Here is a 21,963-nt window from a genome sequence, read left to right on the forward strand (position 1 = left end):
TATGACAATAGTTTTGCAATTTCAAATACCAGCTTCTAGATTGAGCAACTTGGATTGCATAAATGATTGAGTGAACACATAGCATGTAAAATAGGAACTATAGGCATTAGTGAGCAGAAATGAGCAAGAATGAATCAGGCATTTCATCGAACACATGGACTACAATGCATTTCATAAAACATATCATTTGAAAATCATTTCAAATAAATAGCACAACAAGTTCTTAAGCATAGATCGCAACCCGTGATCATTATCTGGGTCCTCAGGGGCCGATAAAACGGTAACATAGGGTTCAAACTTGTCAGCGGTTTCGAAGTAGGAGTTCGACACAGGGCGTAAGGATCTCTACAATAGACGTATTCTATTAGCAATTGTGAAAAAAGGGTTTCAATAGTCTAGGTTTTTGGGTCGAGGGTTGGATCTCACCTGTTTGTGGTCCCGCTCGTGGCACGAAGTCTTCTCTCATTGTTCAGGTCTGTTCATGGCTCTGGAGGTGGATGGCCCACTCATTTTCCAGTTTGTCTCGTTCAATTTCCAGTTTGGCCCGCTCAATTTCCAGTTTGTCCCGCTCAATTTTTAGTTTGTCCCGCTTATTTCCATGTTTGCCTGCTCAGTTTCCAGTTTGTCTCGCTCAATTTTCAGTTTATCCCACTCAATTTCCAGTTTGGCCCGCTCATTTTCCAGTTTGTCCCGCTCAATTTTCAGTTTGTCCTGCTCAATTTTCAGTTTGTCCCGCTCAAATTTCAGTTTGGTAGGCTCAAATTTCAGTTTGTCCCGCTCAATTTTCAGTTTATCCCGCTCATTTCCATGTCTGCCCGCTCGATTTCTAGTTTGGCCCGCTGAAATTCTAGTTTATCCCGCTCATTTCCATGTTTACCCGCTCAATTTTCAGTTTGTCCTGCTCATTTTCCAGTTTGGCCCCCTCATTTTCTAGTTTGTCTCGCTCAATTTTCAGTTTGGCCTGCTCAATTTCTAGTTTGTCCCGCTCAATTTCCAGTTTGGCCCGCTCAATTTCTAGTTTGTCCCGCTCAATTTTCAATTTATCCTGCTTATTTCCATGTTTGCCCGCTCAATTTCCAGTTTGGCCCGCTGCCATGTTTGCCCGCTCAATTTCCAGTTTGGCCCGCTCAATTTCCAGTTTGTTACTTCATGGTGATTTTCATGCATTTCACGGGCAATCCCGCGCGATTCCGTTTCATTTCATGGTCATTTCCGTGCATTTCATGGTTAATCCCGGCGATTCCGTTTCATTTCACGGTCATTTCCATACATTTCATGGTCAATCTTGGTGATTCCGTTTCATTTCACGGTCATTTTCATGCATTTCATGGTCATTTCCCTTCACTTCACGATCATTTCCATGCATTTCACGATCAATCCCGACGATTCCATTTCATTTCACGGTCAATCCTGGCAATTTCGTTTTGATTCACGGTCATTTCCATGCATTTCACGGTCAATCCTGGCTATTCCGTTTTGATTCATGGTCATTTCCATGCATTTCACGGTCAATTTCCTTCACTTCACGGTCATTTCCATGTATTTCACGGGCAATCCCGGCGATTTCGTTTCATTTTACGGTCATTTCCATGCATTTCACGGTCAATCCCGCGATTTCGTTTCATTTCACAGTCATTTCCATGCATTTCACGATCAATCCCCGCGATTCCGTTTCACTTCATGGTCATTTCCATGCATTTCACGGTCAATCCTAGCGATTCCATTTCATTTCACGATCATTTCCATACATTTCATAGTCATTTACATGCATTTCATGGTCATTTTCCTTGATTTCATGGTCATTTCCATGCATTTCCTAGCAATTCTCAAGACTTCAATCCAAGCCCAACCCAAGTTTTATTGAGTTGCTGTTTGTATAGCCCAACCCCAAGACCAAACTCGATACATCTTGACCAAGCCCAACCCAATGTCGGGTCGGTCACAGGTTGGTCGGGTTGAGCCCGCCCAACTTTCAGCCCTAAAATTATATATGGTACGTCAGTAACTAATTTTGGTTTAGAAAATATTCTTATTATATGAATAAAGAAAGAAATGAAAAAAAAGAGATTTTTTTTATATGCTTATATTTACATATTTATATAAATATGTGTTAGAAAAAAAATGTAGGTAGAATAAAATTCTCCATGTAAAAAAAAAAAAAAAAAAAAAGAAAGTGTGTTGGGATAAGGCTATAGCTACGGTTATAGCTACGGTTATAATCCGTAGCCATAGATCGGGGTGGAATCGCAAGGTTCACGATTAATCGCCGTGTTGGGATACGGCTATAGCTACGGTAATAGCTACGGTTATAATCCGTAGCCATAGATCTCGGGTGGAATCGCGAGGTTCACGATTAATCGCCGATAGGGACAGCAGCTTGCGGTGGAATGCCGACTTACTGGTATAGCTACGGATTATAACCGTAGCTATATGCGTATCCCTGTCCACACACCATTACCATTCTACTTGAACGTCTACCGTTGAAACCCTTTCAGGGGCCCCACAAGTTTTGGATCATTACGAAAATCGTTTTTCCTCTTCAACCAGGTCTTTGTGGGCTTATGAATAGATTGGATGGAAAATAAATGTTATGGTGGGCCCTACAAAAGTTTTAACGATGAAAATCAATTTTCCGCTGCTCTGTGTGGTGTGGCCCAGTTGATCATTGGATATGATTTTCCTTTTTTTGGATAATGCTCCGAAATGATCTCGAAATATGGATGAACGTTGTGGATATAATAAATACATAGATGTGGGGCCATGTAACTTTGATCTCTTTTAAGCCGTTCGTACAACTGTCAGTTGGAGGAGCGTCAGCGCTCGTCTTCGCAGTGAAAAGGAGGGGTAGTTTCGTCCTCAAAGTCGCTGTCCGCACGTGCTAGTCTAAGTTGGTCACTTAAGTTTGTATTCTTTCATAAAAACCGCAGGGTAAAAGGTTTTGTCTACAGTGGTCATTTTCTCTAACTTTTAACTTCATTGCATGGAAGTTGCATGGCGCGTGGAAGATGTATCGTAGAAAACTATAAACCATCGGGTGCACCACGACTTGTAGCCTACCTGCCAACAATGGGCCCACATGAAGGGATGATCTTGACCGTTGGTCTAGAGACTTTTGGCTGATAATCAAAGAATGTGATTTCCAAGAAAAGTCAATATGAAAGAAATATAATATACATGTGTTTGTTGTGTACAGAGATGCAAAGTCAGGCTTTAACTCATGGAAGCGGATTGGCTGGTGTACCACACACCACCGATGTAGCTGGTGTGTTGACGTCACCAAGTTCTGTGGTCCCATCATGAGGTATGAGTTATATCCAAACCGTCAGTCCACTTGGTGAGCTCGTCCTAAGGCTTGTTTCAAAAAATACGATAGATCCAAAAATCAGGTGAACCACAGTGTAAAATAAAGTGGGGGATTGAACGCCTACCATTGAAAACCTTTTGGGGGTACTGGAGATTTTGGATCAATATGATATATTTTTTCTCTACATCCAGGTCTGTGTGACTTTATGGACAGATCGGATGGAAAGTAAACTTTTCGGTGGGCCCTACGAATGTTTTAACGGTGAGAATCATTGTCCCCACTTTTATTTGTGGTGTGGTCCACTCTTGAGCCTTGGAAATTACTTATTTTCGGGATAAATATCTAAAATGATCTCGAAAAATGGATGAACGGTGTAGATATGATAAATACATCATTGTGGGGCCCATGTAACTTTGATCTCCTTTGAACCGTTCGTACAACTGGGAGCTCGAGGAGCGTCTGCGCTCGTCTTCGCACGACACGTACCTACATCAGCTAGGAGTCCGGATCCTCTGTTACCTGGTCAACAGAGAATTCCTGATACCCTAGTCCTCATTGGTCCACGTCACCACTCACTGAAAAAATAAAAAAAATAAAAAATAAAGCTTCGGACGCCAAACCATTAGGATAACAGGAAATCCCTGTTGACCAATAACAGAGGATCTCGACTCCATCAGCTAGATGTGCGTTACAGCAGCCAATCCGCTTCCATCCGCTTCCATTCATGTACCAGGCACTTCAACATTGATGTGCCACGTGTAAGGAAAACCAAGATATCTCAAGAAGAACGTTCTGAACAAGATTGGTGGTTTTGGAACCGGTGAATTTTTCAGGGGGCGGACTCACCCATCTCTATAAATTGCAATGTGCATCACTCGAGGATCCATATCTCATAACAACACCTTCTTAGACTCTCTCTCTCTCTCTCTCTCTCTCTCTCTCTCTCTCTCCCTCATATCTCACAACAACACCTTCTTAGACTCTCTCTCTCTCTCTCTCTCTCTCTCATAAAGTCTTGATAGAAGCCATGAGCAACCTCATTGAGATATTCAAGTCTCTCTACTCTCTTTCTCATCAAATCAATGAAGTTCATGGGAGAATGACTCTCATCGACAGGCTCCTCCTGTTTGTGAGTCACTAGCAGAACTCTCAATGCATTTTCATGATAAAGAGCTAAGGAGTTCTGCGACAATCGCCACTGTACACCTGGCAATTGTCCAGGGCAATGTTTACATGCATTTGGTGGGCTACCATGACAATGGACTATAGCCAGAAATCACTGGGATCCAAGAATCCACCCCATCCAATCAGTATCAATTCTCATCCACTGAATCTGGACCATCTTAGATTGCTAATGCAATTGATAACATAGTCGCATCCCTGTGATTTTTGAGCTATAGAACCTCGATGCAGAGACCCACCAGACCAACTTTCCTCATCACCCTATAAGTGTTCAATGCTCAAGATGTTAGCAATGATGGTCTCGCAAACCTCTATTTTCATTTCTTTTGTGTGTCGTGATATGACTTAGAAACAATGTTCATAATCATATTGATCATGCTTTTTTTTTTTTGCAGGTTGTCCAATTCATAGACAGGTTAGGGATTTGGCACAGATTGCCTGTGTTCTTGGGCCTTTTGTACCTAGCCATAAGAAGACATCTGCATGAGCAATACAATCTCCTCAATGTTGGAGAGTCCCCAACTGGCTTAAGGCATAACCCTGCAAGTCATCCCTATAGAACGGCAGATGGCAAGTATAATGATCCATTTGATGCTCAGGCCGGTAGCCAGGGGACGTTTTTCGGACGGAACATGCTTCCTTCTCCACAGAAAGACATGGTAAAATGAGCAAAAATTTCTCACTTCGATCCTTAAGATGCTTAGTTTATGTTAAGAGCTTGTTTGAATACATACAGTTTGCAACGCCACCATTGGTGGCCTCACATGCCAAGATGGTCAGATGATCAGAACTGTCTGATCTTCTTGTAGCTCATTTGGGTGGCCATAGCTTAAAACTCATGCTGAATTTATGACTCTTATCATCCATTTGTAAAGTTGATATATTTGAACAGTTCATATTCAAATACACAAAACAATGTCAGGATCATCCTTTCATCATGGTTTTTGGTCATGGTCCATCACAAGTATCACCGAACTGAATGATGGTTCTGATCATCCAACATCTCTTCATGTGAGCCTCATGGCCCAACACATGTTGGATGAGCATAGATCACAATTCACAAAGAGGGAACTATGTACGGTCAAGATTTCATGTGGCATATGGGTGAATTGAACAGGGTTTTTTTTTTTTTTTTTTGGTTAATTGAACAGGTTATGAAGCCAGATCCAGTCGTTGTTGCAACAAAGCTACTTGCTAGGAAAAAGATGATAGACACAGGAAAGCAATTCAACATGATAGCTGCATCTTGGATCCAATTCATGATACATGACTGGATTGACCATCTTGAGGATACCAAACAGGTAGAGTATGCCAACTTAATTATATTAGAGTGTGTTTGGTTGCACCAAATATCATGATATTTCATGATTAACTGTATTCTTTATCGATTTTTAAGGGTTCCATAATTTCCAAATGATACAGATAGAGATCACAGCCCCCACATCGGTGGCAAGTGAATGCCCACTCAAGGCATTCCGATTCTACAAGACGAAAGAAGTCCCTACAGGCTTTTATGAAATCAAGAATGGGCATTTGAATACTAGGACTGCATGGTGGTGAGTGTCGAACTAAAGTAAATTGTGTTTTAATGCAATATCCTATTGCATCAAAATGGTTAGTTCTATAGAGACGAAATAACCAATTTCCAATTAATTTTTGCACTAAACTAGAATCCAAATTGCAATGATATTACTTTGAAGTTGGAATAGGAAGGAATGAAGTTGCAATTTGAAGTCCAAATCCTCATTTTGAGTAGTCAATTACAACATTAGTGCCATTTCCTCTTTCTCGGATTTGTTATTGCAAATGAATTCAATAGCGCATCCAAATGGCACTTGAGCAAAAGGGGAAAAAAAAAAAAAAAAAAAAAAGAAAAAAAGAAAAAAAAAACCCCATTCCTTTCCTTCTCTAGAGTTGTTTCCTTACTGGGTGGTGACTAACATGGATAATTACAGGGATGGGAGTGCTGTCTATGGAAGCAATGCGGAGAAATTGGCACGTGTTCGGACATTCAAAGATGGGAAGCTTGTCATCTCAGATGATGGTCTTCTTCCCCACGATGACAATGGTATTTTGATCTCTGGCGACGTGCGCAATAGTTGGATTGGTGTTTCCGTGTTGCAAGCTCTCTTCGTTAAAGAACATAATGCAGTATGTGACATGCTCAAGGTGAGTATCAAACTATCATTTGATAACCGGTGTGAGGTGGACTGGGGTTCATCACAGTGAGCAATTTTTGTAGCCATCTGATCATTGATTTTAAAAGACAACATCCGTTGTGGGGCCCACCACATAAAAAATCTACAGGTGAATCATGAACTTACTTTGGTCCCCAAATCTGACATGTTGATCGAGCTGCTGTAAAAATGTTTCGCAATGTAAACCGGCATGGGTCCTTTAACTTCCGATTTTTCTCTTTAAAGGGATCAGGCACCAGACCCTAGATCTAGGAGTTAGTTCTAAAGCACTATACATGTGTATGAAATCTAGGCTGTTCATTTGCTTGTCCCTACCATCGCTTGGATAATCTGATTAGAGTAAATTTTCAAGGTATGCAGACGAACGGTCTGGATCTCCTACATGTATTCCCCTCTTATCCACATGAGTGCTTAAATAGATTAAATGCATTAACTATACTTCTAATCATTTTTCATTATTTGGTGGAATTTGAAACAACCACGCAGCACAACTATCCCGATCTTGGCGACGAAGAACTATACCGTCATGCACGGCTGGTGACGTCCGCAGTCATTGCAAAGATCCACACCATCGATTGGACGGTCGAGTTGCTTAAAATGGATACCCTCCTTGCTGGAATGCGAGCTAATTGGTGTGTATTTTTCGGCTGCACTCGAAGCAACATTGAGTTTTTGTGAATGTGTTCATTTTGAGATGGGTTTTATCATAATGCAGGTATGGATTGCTTGGGAAGACATTCAAGGACCGATTCGGGCATACTGGGAGTTCAACTCTGAGTGGATTTATTGGGAACCGGAAACCCGAGAACCATGGTGTCCCTTATTCACTCACAGAGGAATTTGTGAGTGTTTACAGAATGCATTCTCTTCTTCCTGATGATATCTTGATAAGGGATATAGAAACCATTCCAGGGAAGAACAAGTCCCCTCCTATTCTTGAAGAGTATGTTTCTCTACCCGTTTCATTGCATGCATGCATACACACATAAATGTAGATAGAAGTCTTAGATCCGTTTGGATTGTAAGTTGTTTTGCTTAAGCTACTAATGCCTCAAGTAGTTTTTCTTACTTTCTGATATTCAATAAATAATTATGTTTTGTAAATTGTATACTAATTAGCCAAAAGGTAGTAAAGTTTGTTTGGTTTCAACATCGCATAGTTAATTTTTAAATATTTTCGATTAATCTCTATTTCCCCTCCTCTCCTCTTTGGATTGTTTGATGCCGGTCCACCTTTAATATCCTCTTTCCATCATGTGGGGCCAACCTTTGATGTGCACTATTTATTATGTTGGGCCCACCTTAGCCTTTACTTCAATGTGAAGTGTCCACTGTGTGGTGCGTACCTTCAATATAGACCATCCACTTTACAAGCCCCACCTCCAATGTCAGATGTCCATCATGTGGGGCCACCTTGTATGTGGGTTGTATGTCATGTTAGACACCGGTTGTAGATCTTCCATTATGAGGGGCTATCTTTAATGTGGACTGTCCGTTATGCAGGGCTTAACTTCAAAGTGTAGGTCATTCATCATAAGGGGTCGATCTTTAATATGGACCATCAATATGTGGGCCCACCTTGATGTGGGTCATCCATCATTCGGGGCCCACTATCATTGTTAATTATTCGTCTTGTGGGCCCACCTTCAATATCCATCACTAATCATGTGGACTGTGGGCACACCTTCGAAGTGAACTGTCCATCATGCAGGGCCTGCCTTGGATGTGGGCCATCTTCCTCAGAGTTAGTATCATGGCTAACTCATTCCAACAACTGAGACCAAAAACCACCTCATGAAACGATTCAGATCACCAGAAGCTGGGCATTACATACAAAGTGGCCAGGCTGACAAAACAGATCGATAGAGCATTATGTATTTTCTCATGTATCCATGCATATCTACTCACAAAGATACATAAGTTACTAGCACTAATTATAACTTAGTATGTTACTTAAATTTCTATCGATCCAACAGTACGCTCAAACGAATGCGTTTGATGTAGGGTTCCAATGAAAGAATTGATTGGACTTGAAGGGGAGAAGAAGATCGGCGCCATCGGATTTGAAACCCAGATGGTATCGATGGGCCACCAAGCAAGCGGCGCACTCAATTTATGGAACTACCCACAATGGATGAGGGACATCATACCTCAGGACATCAATGGAAAGAACAGACCTGACCATGTTGACATGCCGGCACTCGAAAGTAATCTTCAAGAATTTCACTTAATTAGTATTTTGAACCCAATCAAATGCTAAGGTCGTGTTTGCTTCTTAATTAGTATTTTCAACACAATAGAATACTAAGGTCGCGCTTAAAAGCAAATCGCATTTCGTTCAGTGACCAAATTGCAAACGATAGTAATTGCGATATGGGGTTGGCCCAGTTTGGTCAATTAGTCTTTAATGAAGTGAATTATCGTAATTCAATTTGATTGAACATCCAAACACAGCCTACATGTTTTAATTTTCCTACATGGCCTCATTTTATAATGTGTCCTTGCAAACAGTATATAGGGACAGGGAGAGAAACGTAGCGCGATACAACCAATTCCGAAGGAACATGCTCATGCTGCCAATAACCAAATGGGAAGATCTGACCGACGATGAGGAAGCCATCGCTGTTCTTCGTGAAGTATATGGTGACAATGTGGAGAGCTTGGATTTGCAAGTTGGTCTCATGGCTGAGAAGAAAATCAAGGGCTTCGCCATCAGCGAAACCGCCTTCCTCATCTTTCTTATCATGGCATCGAGGTACATTATTTTTAATTGAGTGCAGAATGTCAACCCTGACTCAACTGAGTCACAACTCGGTCCGAGTCACCGGAATCTTAAATCCATGAAGGTGTGGTGATGGGCAGAGGTAAGCCATGCCCATTTTTGTTAATTCGGGCTATAGTCTAGACCCGGGCCCAGATAGTTCATTAATCGAACCTGAAATTCAGGCACAGACCCTAGCCAGCCCATTTATTATTGTAGCTCAAATTTGCGCCCGGACCGAAGAAATCACCTCGTGTTAACGGGTTGGTTTTAGAGTCGGGTCAAGGAATTCCTGGACCCAGGTTTATCCGGTTCATGTCTTACCTGGTCCAGATCTCTCTCTTTTTCTTTTTCTTTTTTTTAAGAGCAGATTGGGACCTAGGAACTCATGGTTACGTTTGGGTGGGGTCCATATACGGTAAGGGTATGTGACTGGTTGGGCCCATTTGAATGGATGGATTAAATCATACACATGTGCGACTGTGATACAAGCATGGTGTAAACTAGGGCTGAAAGTCGGTTGGGTTGGGTTGGGTTGGGTTGGATTGGGTTGGGTCGGGTAGGTGCTCAACCCTAGCCTGACTCAACCCTAGGTTCCTGTACCACAACCCTAACCCAACCTTGGGTTGGGAATTCTCAACCTAAGCCCAACCCAAGCAAGCTTGGTCGGGTTGCTCAGCTGGATATATGCTAATATTGCTAATATTTTCGTTATTAAATTAGTTTATTATATTTCAATACACATCTTATTTTTTATACCTATGATTTTATTAATTATAAATGTAGTTATTTATAGTAAAGAACTTTATTTTTTTCCAAACAAACAAGCTAAAATATAGAACAACTAGTCCTTTAAAAGTCCTATTGCGTAACATGCAATTTATTTGGGAGAGAGAAATCCGATGTATCTTGTCAGAAATGACCTGGATCAATGAGACCCAGCAGGCCGGCAGTGGAATTTTTTGTGCCTTCAACAGGATCCACACTCAATTATAATTTATAAGTAACTTATATATTAATCGGGTTCGGTTGGGTCAGGCAACCTGAGACCTCAACCTGAGCCCGACCCAAGTTTTATCGGGTTGGTGTTTATATAGCCCAAGCCTGAGACCAAATCCAATACATCTTGCCCAAGCCCAACCCAATGTTGGGTCAGTCATGGGTTGGGCAAGTTGAACCCGCCCAACTTTCAGCCCTAGTGTAAACGGGTCTCTTACATGCGTGTGGCTTAGAAAACTTCATTTCATTCTCAAAATAATTAATATATAATTGACATGTAAAACATTATTAATAAAGTAAACAAGAATTGTCGTAATCCAATTTTAATGGTGTCTAAGATGGTGGACCCAACTTAAACCACACCAGACCTAGTTTTTAATTGGGTCCAAAATGGCTGAGTCGAACCCCACCTATTTTCTAAATCGATCCAATAAATTAGAGCAGCCCTGATGAAACTCTGTGGGGGTACATCCGATACCCATTGACAGCCATACCCTTGACGGTAGGAGTGAAAGTGAACCGGTCTAGCCTAGACCTAATCATCGCCTGCCTGCCTTGGTTTGGATCTGGGCTTAAGATCAAAGGCCCAGTCCGGACCTGAAAATGAGTTTGAGACCCAGTAATGAAGTGGGCTGGGCTTGGGCCGAGCCCCTAAAAATTATCTAACCCACTCAGACCGGATTCTTAACATGTGGGCCATTACGAGCCTGGACCAAGATGCTTAACTAGCAAGCTTCACTTGGCTACAGCCCTTTCCAACCCATTTACAACCCTACCTCTATTAAATATGAAATCCCAACGAGCCAGTCCAGCCCGCCTGTCATCAGTAGCTTAATTACCTTTCTTTGTGTGTACAGGAGATTGGAAGCAGATCGATTTTTCACGAGCAACTTCGATGAGGAGACGTATACCAAAGAAGGCCTGAAGTGGGTGAACACAACGGAGAGCCTGAGGGATGTACTTAGCCGCCACTATCCTGATATGGTCGATAAATGGATGAATTCTACGAGCGCATTCTCCGTTTGGGATTCAGATCCATCACCAACAAACCACGTTCCCGTCTACCTTCGGATTCCTAATTAAGTGATCAGTCATTGTATTACTGTGGCTTTTTATTTTTATTGTTTTTATGTTATGTATTTCACTTAGCATTAATGTGTTGTGGTTATTTGTTATTACTAAATAAAATTTGTGAATTTGCCTTTGTATAAATTACCTCTTTGAGAAAGACAATACGCAGCCCTTGTTGGGCCAGCATTTTAAACAGTCCTGGCATGTTCATCTGGTGGGCTTAACAAATTTTATCCAGCCCATAAATCATGAGATGTTGATTATTGTTTCGTCAACTGTCCATACTTCATGATGAGAACTTCCAAATTTGCTTTTACCAGTTCTGGTTTTTGACTGAGTCCACACATAAGGATGACCCGTGGTCAGGTTGGCCCATTGGACTTTTTAGATCAACGTCACATACAGAAAGAAAGAAAAAACGTACAATAAAGTTCAGTGTTTAAAAATATAATTAAAATTAATGAAAAATTGAAAGCACAGAAAAATCAAAGATGGTTGGTTACCTTCTGTTCATGAATTAAATGCGAATAACTATATAATACATATAATATTCCATTATATGTGAGGCATTAGAGGTATGTAAGTTGAAGAGGGAATCATGGAGAATGATGGAAGTTGGAATAATTCTCTTCTTAAATAGTGTAACATAAGACTCACTATCAAGCTGACTTCATATATTATTAGTGTACTGATTTATGCATCTTGTTTATCAATCACGTAATTCTATGTGTCATGTAGTCGGTTGAGCCCTTGGAAGATTAAGACCAAAAACACAAGTAAACATGGAGCATCAAAAAGCAAAAAACAATCATAAACCTTTAGATGATTATGACTTAATAGGTAAAAAATTGTTTGAACATCCCTTAGCTTGAGGAGCCTAATTAAAATATGATAAGTAAGGCTAGAAGAGGTGCATAGCTGTTGTGAAATCATTTACCCCAAATAACAGTTTTCAAGTGGTCCTCAATCCCATCGATAGGCTATCGATAAGACTCGATGGAATAGAAAGACCACTCGATCCAATCAAAGAATGAGCACAACAACCATCAGATATAATTCTAAATTTTCTCGATGGGATCAATGGACTGTTCAATCCTATCGAAGGACCTTCAATCCAATTGGATGCCATTTCGATCCTAACGACAGAGTCATTAACTAGTTATTTTATCGTCATTGCAAATCAATTTTTTATAAAAGGGCATTCGATTCTCAGGTAAAATGAGGGGTTTTTGTGCAATAGAAGGCTAATTTATTACATATTAATATCCCACATCCTAAACCTATAATCCCATGAGTTTCAAGTCACCTTTATGAGCTTTAACACTCTAATTAGGATTCCAACCTCCATTGAGAATATATATTAACTTGAACTCCATCATTTTCTAGATTAGACCAAATTTTCTTGGCATATCATTTGTATAAATCCTCTAGAAGACCCTTCCAGGTGAATCCCTTAGAATTTCAACTACATCATTAGTTGTACAAGATTTTAACAACCTCCCATCACCTTGGTCACCTTAATGGAGTATCGTATGCAAGATGTTTGATCCTAGAGTTGAAGCATTGGTAAAGCATCAGCATCAATAATCGGAAGAGCAATTAAGGAATGGATTCAAGCACGGGAGAGATTTAAAGAAGCAACTCCAGCACGACGCATCAAAGGGGTTCTATTTAACAAGTGTCTATTAATGAGTCAATACTCTCTTTCCTTGTGTAAGATTGACAGTAAGAGTTTATAACCTGAACCCGATAGATTCTTGTGTAGGATATAGGTTTAGGTGTAGGGTCAAATTCACCGGATACGAGTGTGTATATATCAGTCTCTATAGGAGCCTTTATTAGGAGTAAATATACGTCCTTAGACTAGGACTAAAGTTGTTGGTTAGCTGATAGAAAACCAATTGAAGTCTCTTATGGGAGCCTTCAACGGGAGTGTACACTAGATATGTTCTTGTGTAGAACAGCGGTCCTTGTCTAAGATTGCAAAGGTTAGAGGTGAACCTAATTTAAAACCTCCGATAGTGAAATCTAGTACACTTAGGGAGAGTGTGTCTGTCAAGAGCAGATTAGGAAAACTGAACTCCTATACATGCTTAAGTTTATGCTTATTATTTGTACATTTTTCTAATTATGCTTATACGATTGATTAGTGAATTATATGTTTCCATGACTAGATGATTGCTAGGAGTTAATGTTGCGCAATACGCCAAAAACGCAGTGAACCAAAATCCAATCTCCGGTCTCACCCACAAATGATAAACAAGAACAAATATAGACTAGAAACAAAATGAAAGTATTCTAAATAAACCATAAGATAAGATGTATCTGAAAAAATCCCAACAAAGGTAAAAAACCATAGATGCAAACTTCCAATATGAAAAAAAAAATGAAGATTACCAGGCAATATACTAACCTCTCCCTTGGAAGTACAGAGAAAAACCCTTTTCCCCACACCTTATAATTATTTATCATACCCTAGAAAAGCCCTAGGAACACTTATTTATAGTTTATGCCACTTCCTTTTTGCATCTCTGCGAAAATCAACTCAAATTTCCGCAGTCCGAATCAAATCCGGACTCAAATCTACGTAAGCTCGACTGGTCGTGTGGAGTCTTCGACCAGTCGAGCACATCCCATGACTAGTCGAGAACTCAGAAATTCAAAATCCCAACTTGCTGGAAAACGAGTCGAGCCAGTCCACGACTGGTCAAGCAGGCCACTCGACCAGTCGAGCAGGTCACTCAACTAGTCGAGTGGCCCCCAAATGTGGCTCCACATCTCAACAATCTCTCACTTGGAGACACATCACCATAAACCTTCGTCTTCTACATCCAGAATACACCACCTCCCCGTCTTCAAGCCTGAAGACCAATTAAAGTTGAACAGAGCTTCAGCTTCTCTCTTATGACCACCTTGGTCAGCATATCCGCAGGATTCTCAGTTATATGAATCTTCTCTAGAGCAATCGACCCATCTTCTAGTAACGAACGTATGAAGTGATATCTGATGGCAATATGCTTGGTCCTTGAATGAAAGACTGAATTCTTAGCCAAGTGTATTGCACTCTATCTGTCACTGTACAGCTTGCAATATGCTTGCTTCTTACCCAACTCTTTCATGAAACCTTGCATCCACACCATCTCCTTGCACGCTTTTGTAGCCGCAACATATTTTGCTTCCGTCATACTGATAGATACTATCTTCTGTAACTGAGAGACCCAACTGACTGCAGCACTACCTAAATTAAAGACATAACCTGTAGTGCTTCTTCTGCTGTCGATATCTCCTGCCAAATCTGAATCCACGTAGCCTTGTACCTTGATTTTTGATCCTCCATAACACAGCCCTACATCCTTAGTACCTAGCAGGTATCTGAGGATCCACTTCACAGCTTCCCAATGTTCCTTCCCGTGGTTGTTCATGAACCTACTAATAACTCTCATTACTTGAGCAATGTCTGGCCTCATGCTCACCATAGCATACATGAGACTCCCAATAGTTGACGCGTATGGGATTTTAGCCATATAGTCCCGTTCCTCCTGTGTCTTTGCCCCTTGTTCCTTAGATAGCTTGAAGTTGTTGGCTAATGGAGTGATAACCGGCTTAGCACCTCCCATATTGAATCGATCAAGTACCTTGGCTATGTACTCTGCCTGTGACAAAACTAGTTTCTTGTTTCACTGTCATGCTTTATCCTTATGCCTAGGATTTGTTTTGCAGCTCTTAAATCCTTCATGAAAAATTCTCTAGACAGTTATCTTTTGAGATCTGAGATGTCCTTCATGCTTGAACCGACCACAAGTATATCATCAATGTACAGAAGAAGGATGATATACGACATATCAAACTTCTTCAAATAGCAACAGTGGTCTACATGACATCTCCTAAAACCGTTTCCCGACATGAAACTGTCAAACTTCTTTTACCACTACCTCAGGGCCTGCATCAGGCCATATAAACTCTTATTCAGTCTGCACACCTTGTTCTCATTTCATAGTGCCACGTATCTTGTCGGCTAATGCATATATATCTCTTCTTCAAGGTCACTATGAAGAAAGGCTGTCTTAACATCTAGCTGCTCTAGTTGTAAGTCCTCTATAGCCACTATACTCAAGACCATGCCAATCGTAGACATTTTTACTACCGGTGAAAATATTTCAGTGAAATCGATACCTGTCTTTTGTTGAAATCCTTTCATAACCAATTTGGTCTTGTACCATTTCAAACCATCGTGCTCCTCCTTCAGTCTGTAAATCCACTTGTTATGAAGAGCTTTCTTACCCTTGAGTAGAGTGACTAGCTCCCATGTATGATTAGACTCAAGAGAGTCTATCTCATCATCCATGGCCTGCTCCCACTTAACCCGTGTATCTGACTATAATGCTTCTTCAAAACACTTTGGTTCACCATTATCTGTCAGTAGTAGATAATGTAAGAAGGGTGAGTATCGAACCGTGGGTCTCCTCTTCTGAGTAGATCTCCTCACAACTGGTGTCTGTGACTCTACCTCATAATGCTCTTATGCATGATCATCTTGTGGCGCTGTAATACCTGGTCTTATTTTCTTGCACACTGTCCTTATGCATCACTTTTTCATTGAAGACTACGTCCTTACTTCTGACGATTTTCTTATTTTCTACATCTCAAAAGCTGTAGCTAAAATCATGCTGCCCATAGCCTATAAACGTGCACCTCCTAGACTTCGCATCAAGCTTGTTTCTGTGCTCTACATCAATGTGAACAATGAAGTGCAACTGAACACTTTGATATGTGCAAGGTTCACTTCTTTCTCAGTCCACGTTTCTTCTAGTAGCCCACCATCCAATGGTGCTGAGGGACTTCTATTGATGAGATATGCGGCAGTATTCACAACATCTGTCCAAAAGGTCTTAGGCAACCCTATATGTAACCTCATGCTCCTGGCGCGCTCAAGGATGGTCTTGTTAATGCGCTCAGCCACACCATTCTGCTGTGATATCCCTGGAATCATTTTCTTATGTTTGATTCCATTTGCTGCACAATATTTCTCAAACCTCTTATTACAGTATTCTCCCCCATTATCAGATCTGAGACACTTTAATATTTTACCTGTCTCGTTTTCTATCATAACTTTCCACTTATTAAATACATCAAATACATTAGATTTGTGTTTTAAGAAATAAATCCACAGTTTTCTACTAGCATCATCAATAAAGGAAATAAAATAACGTGAACCACCAAAAGATGATACCTGTGCCGGTCCCCACACATCAGTGTGTACAAGCTCCAACAGATGCGCCTTTAGAGCGCGCCATGTCTTCTTGAAACTTATCCTCTTCTGCTTGCCATACACGTAGTCCTCGCAGAATTTCAAGTCAATAGACTTCAACCCTAGTAGCTTCCTTTTTGACAATAGTACTTTCATCCATTTCTTACTCATAAGTCTCAACCTCTGATGTCATAACTGCCCATTCACTCCAGTTGATGCGACTGTGAGTAAACTATATGATCCTGAAGTCATGTACAAGATACTTTCCTTCTTGCCTCGAGATATCACTAAGGCACCTTTTGTGATATTTCGAGAATTACTGGTGAATGTCGTCTCATAACCAGTATTGGCCAACTGCACCACTGAAATCAAGTTCCGTCTCAAATTCAGTACATTTCTGACATTCTTCAATTTCAAAGTCGTCCATCTTTCTGATTCATATGAACGTCTCCCTTTCCAATGATACTGCATGACTCATCATCACCCAGGTAGACTCTCCCAAAGTCACTTAACACATAATCACGTAAAACTTCCTTACATGAAGTGGCATGAAATGAAACACTCGAGTCTATAACCCAAGACTCATTCCTCGCATCAAGAGACAAGATCAATGCCTCTATGTCACTCTCCTCAGATAGATTCACTGAATCCTTCCCGTCTTGAGAGCTTTCTTCTTATTTCTTAAGCACTCTGCAATCATGTTTCATGTGCCCCTCCTTGCCACAATGCCAACACCCATCTTTGTCTTTCAGTCCCTTAGACTTCTTCCTCGACTAAGAACACCCGTGTTTATTACCTCCTTTGTTCAGCGATTTTTCTCTTCCTTCAATGTTTAGAGCATTCCCTGAATCCCCTGAAACATCTGATGCCTTTCTTATAGATTTTTCGTTGAGAATTAAACTGGCCACATTATCAAATTTCAGCTTTGTCAACTCTAAAGAATTGCTCACAGTACTCACCAAACCATCCCAACTGTCTAATAGACTGGATAAGATCAATAACGCCCTAACCTCATTCTAAAAAACAATGCCAATGGATTCCAACTGGCTCGTGACTGTATTGAACTCATTTAGATGTTCAGCAACGCTCCCACCATCTGATATCTTCATGTTGAATAGCTATTTCATAAGATGAACCTTATTGGATGCTGAGGGTTTTCCATACATGGTGGCTAGGGCTTCCATTAATTCTGTTGTGGTTTTCACCTTGGATATATTGAAGGCGAAGCACTTAAACAAAGAGAGTCGGATCGTTCCTAAAGCCTTCCGATCCAATAAAAATCATTCATCATCTGTCATCTTTTCTAGTTTCTTCTCTTTTCCTCCTAGAGGAATATAGAGGTCCTTCTGATACAGATAATCCTCCATTTGCATCTTCCAGAAGGCAAAGTTTGAACTATCAAACTTCTCAATTCTAGTCTTTCATTCTTCTGTCATTGCTCCCAATAGAACTAAACCAATAGCTTTGATACCAGTTGTTGCATAGCATGCCAACAACGTAGTGAACCGAGATCCAATCTCCGGTCTCACCCACAAACGATAAACAAGAAGAACTACAGACTAGAAACAGAATCGAAGCATTCCAAATAAACCACAAGACAAGATATACATGAAAAAACCCTAACAAGGGTAAAAAACCACGGATGCAAACTTCCACTATAAAAAAAATGAAGATTGTAAGGCAATATACTAACCTTTCCCTCGAAAGTACAGAGAAAAATCATTTGCCCACACTTTAGAATAATTTCTCATACCCTAGAAAAGCCCTAAGGACACCTATTTATAGTTTAGGCAACTTTCCTTTCGCACCTCTGCGAAAATCGACTCAAATTTTCGCAGTCCGAATCAAATCTGAACTCAAATCTGCGTAAGCTCGACTAGTTGTGTGGAGTCTTCGACCGGTCGAGCGGCACCCTTGACCGGTTGAGCACATCCCACGACTGGTCGAGCACCTCAAAAATTCAAAATCCCAACTCGATGAAAAATGAGTCGAGCTAGTCCACGATTGGTCGAGTGGGCCACTCGACCGGTCGAGCAGGTCACTCGACTGGTCGAGTGGAACCCAGATGTGGCTTCACATCTCAACAGTTAATAGTTAGCATATCTTACACACACATATATACTATCATTTATGGACTAGTTGTTTAGCATATTGCATATATTGTATTTTATGTAATTGGACTCACTATTGGCTTGGAAGCCTTAGTGTTAAATTGATTTACTTTGTTTAAATTGGCATATTAGTTTAAGTAAACAATTGTGTGTTAATTGGTAAAAAAATTATTTAGTCATAATCCCCCCACCCCTCAAAGGACGTAGCCTTCATTCCATAGCTCCGTCAAGCTTCCTCACATAATCGTGGTATCCTATTCCACATGCAATTTCATAGATGACATCTACCATATTCATTTGTTCGGCCATATCAACTTATAAGGATTTTTTATGTTTATTTTTGCCTTATTCCTTCGATGTGTACTTATCTAACATCGCCTGCCATAACCTTAGCAATCTTCTCTTTGTGGTAGATAATGTACAATGAATCGAAAAGAGTATTGAATATTTGGCTCTTGCATAGGTGGTCATTACACTCCTAATCCTATATGTTTTGAAATTATTCCAACATATCATTGTTGGAAGGTGGCACGAGCGGATCTTCAATGAGCACGTGATCTAACTTGAGTAATGTCTCGATTGCCATTGAAGGAAATTCGACCCATTGAACAATGTTACTTGAATGAAGCCAAAAAGGCCCATAGAAGAGGTCATAATATCATCGACATCATCATGCTGATCAACATTGTTTTAATGAGACTGCTTCTTACACTAGTTAACCACCAATCAGTTTTTAAATCATCAATCCACATAATAGTTGTAATTTTTTTTTAAGTTAGAAATGGTTACAGGGTTATGGTAGACACCCCACCCAAAATGAGACTAATCTACTCTTCAGACTTTGGTTGAGCTTCAATAAAAGCATTCCTAGGTAACTCGAGAACCATCAAAAATTTAATTGATCAAAAGGGCAAGACCCTCGGCACATCTTAGGAGCAAACAACTAACCTGATCAGCAAATCTAGAACCTGAGAATCAAATCCTAACCGATCATCTAGACCTTCTGGACAACCTATTGAAACACCTTAAATTTGTCTCTATCCAACCAGTAAAGCATCACAAATCCAAACGGGTCAAATATTAAGGGTCCCCAGTACCTCCCAAAAGCAACCAATGGACCAGATTGACAACATAAAATAGTAGGCTAGTAGCAACCCAATGGTGACGCCATCATCCCTACTTCCATTTCTCATTCCAACAAGTGTCAAGGAGCCTATTTTCTCAAAAAAATTTGTGCAATGTTGATCATTAGCTCACCGTAAATCGACGTCCACATGGTATACGTTTTACCTAACAGAAACCTATATTTAGATCCCGTAGACGTCAAAATCACAAAATAGGGACAAGTTTCCACCATTGGCCCACCACGAGCTGACAATCTCAATTTATAAATGCAATGCAACAGCTGTCATTCTGAGGATAGAGATCAGAAACGGCCCCAGGGATGCCAAGAGACAGAGAGGGTCAGTAAACGAGAAACACAGGGTAGATTGTATTCTCCAAAGACTTCAGAGATTTCTTAATTGACGTCAAGGTCCAACCTAATTGAGGAGACTAGCTTTAGGGAAAACAATTTAGGAAAGAAGCTAATAAAGTTAAAGAGTATGGTTGAAATCAGGGATATCTGACCATCCCTTTTGCACCAAAAAAGGGTGTCGGGTCTCCCATTTTCCTACTCAAATCTTAAATAAATTTGCATTACATTCCACACATTCTAGACACATTAAAAGCACACACTCACTTTCTTTTATCTTTTATTTTGTAATGCTCTCTTTTATCCATCCTTTTTACTTTATTTTACATACCTGGGATATTAAATCATGTGCAGTAAGGCTAGGTGTTGTTTATTTTCTCATTTTTCCATCTCGGAGTCTTATAACTAGATGCAATAATACCAAAACTCCACTGAATTCTTCCAAAAAAAATCATAAAATCATATAAAGTAGAGACTACCCATCATATGGGCGAAAAAGGGTGCCTAACTCCTTCATCTTTCGTAACTGAGGCTCCTAGTCGGAATCTATGATCGTAGACCAACCGCAGGAGTTACTTGAGTTGAGGGATCTTATAATTCATCGACCTTTAAGTAATTCTACAGTTTCTAGCCAACCGTAGATTCTAAAGTTTCATTTTGCTAGTGGCAACTCCAGAACCAATGCACTTTTTCCTCGAAGTCAACCACACCCTAACCAAACCAACAAATTAAATAAATAAAGAAAGAAAGCCAAGGAAGTAAGGGCATCTTCCGCATTCGCGCAAGGGTGGCATTCACAAGGTGGCGACTCCACTAGGGACATGTGCTAGCCAATAGCTAGGGCCTAATTCAAAAAATGGGATTTTATGGTTTTTTTAGGGATTCCATAATTTTAGCACGTTTACTTTCTCGCACTCCAATGAATACTAGTCCATCTACTCTTCAGTTCTCCAATGAAAACAAGTCCATTTTACTTTCCTGCCTACATCCTACATTCTAGTGTAAACTTGTCGCTTTACCTTCTCATAAGCATCTTACATTCTAGTTTCCACTAGTCCATTTAGTTTCCTACCTTTAGATTCTAACATTCCAGTGCATACTGGTCCCATTTACATTCATGTCTGTTCATTTGATTATTCTAGTTTAAACTGGTCTCCTTTATCTTTCTGCCTATATATTTTACACTTTATTATAATTATCAAAAGGAAAAAAAAATAAAAAACATAATATAAAAAGGACAAGATGTCAACGATATCAGCAATGAATATTATAGATACCGGCAGACCTTCGCCAGATTTCTGAATATCTTCTAGAGCATCATTAGAGACTGACGCATACACGATGTCTGTATATTTTGTCCATAAATTGACAAAACCTGAATAATACTCCTGAATCGACATATTTCCTTGAGTATAGTTGGCGATTTCATACTCCAATTGAGATCTTCGAGCCGAACTATCTTAATTATACACCTTCTTCAAATAATCCCACATAGCTTTTGCTGTCTTATATGGTTGTAGATTAAGAATAATGGCAGAATCCATGGAGCTTAATATCAAGCTCATAATACGAGCATCCTTTGCCTCCCATTGAACGTCCTTTGCTAGATTAGTGG

At 40.2% G+C, this 21,963-nt stretch overlaps 1 protein-coding gene across 1 annotated transcript; it reads left to right on the forward strand.

Moving 5' to 3' along the window:
• Positions 1-4,275: 4,275 nt before the first annotated feature.
• On the forward strand, positions 4,276-11,656 carry LOC131218913 (alpha-dioxygenase PIOX-like). Its single transcript, XM_058213792.1, has 10 exons — positions 4,276-4,433; positions 4,882-5,145; positions 5,638-5,787; positions 5,909-6,042; positions 6,442-6,655; positions 7,171-7,316; positions 7,400-7,627; positions 8,689-8,891; positions 9,196-9,439; positions 11,302-11,656. The coding sequence occupies exons 1-10, from the start codon at positions 4,332-4,334 to the stop codon at positions 11,525-11,527; spliced, it is 1,911 nt and encodes a 636-aa protein (XP_058069775.1). The 5' UTR covers positions 4,276-4,331; the 3' UTR covers positions 11,528-11,656.
• The last annotated feature ends 10,307 nt before the right edge of the window (positions 11,657-21,963 follow it).

The sequence above is a fragment of the Magnolia sinica genome, chromosome 11, assembly GCF_029962835.1.
Source record: "Magnolia sinica isolate HGM2019 chromosome 11, MsV1, whole genome shotgun sequence".
Classification (NCBI taxonomy): Eukaryota; Viridiplantae; Streptophyta; class Magnoliopsida; order Magnoliales; family Magnoliaceae; genus Magnolia; species Magnolia sinica.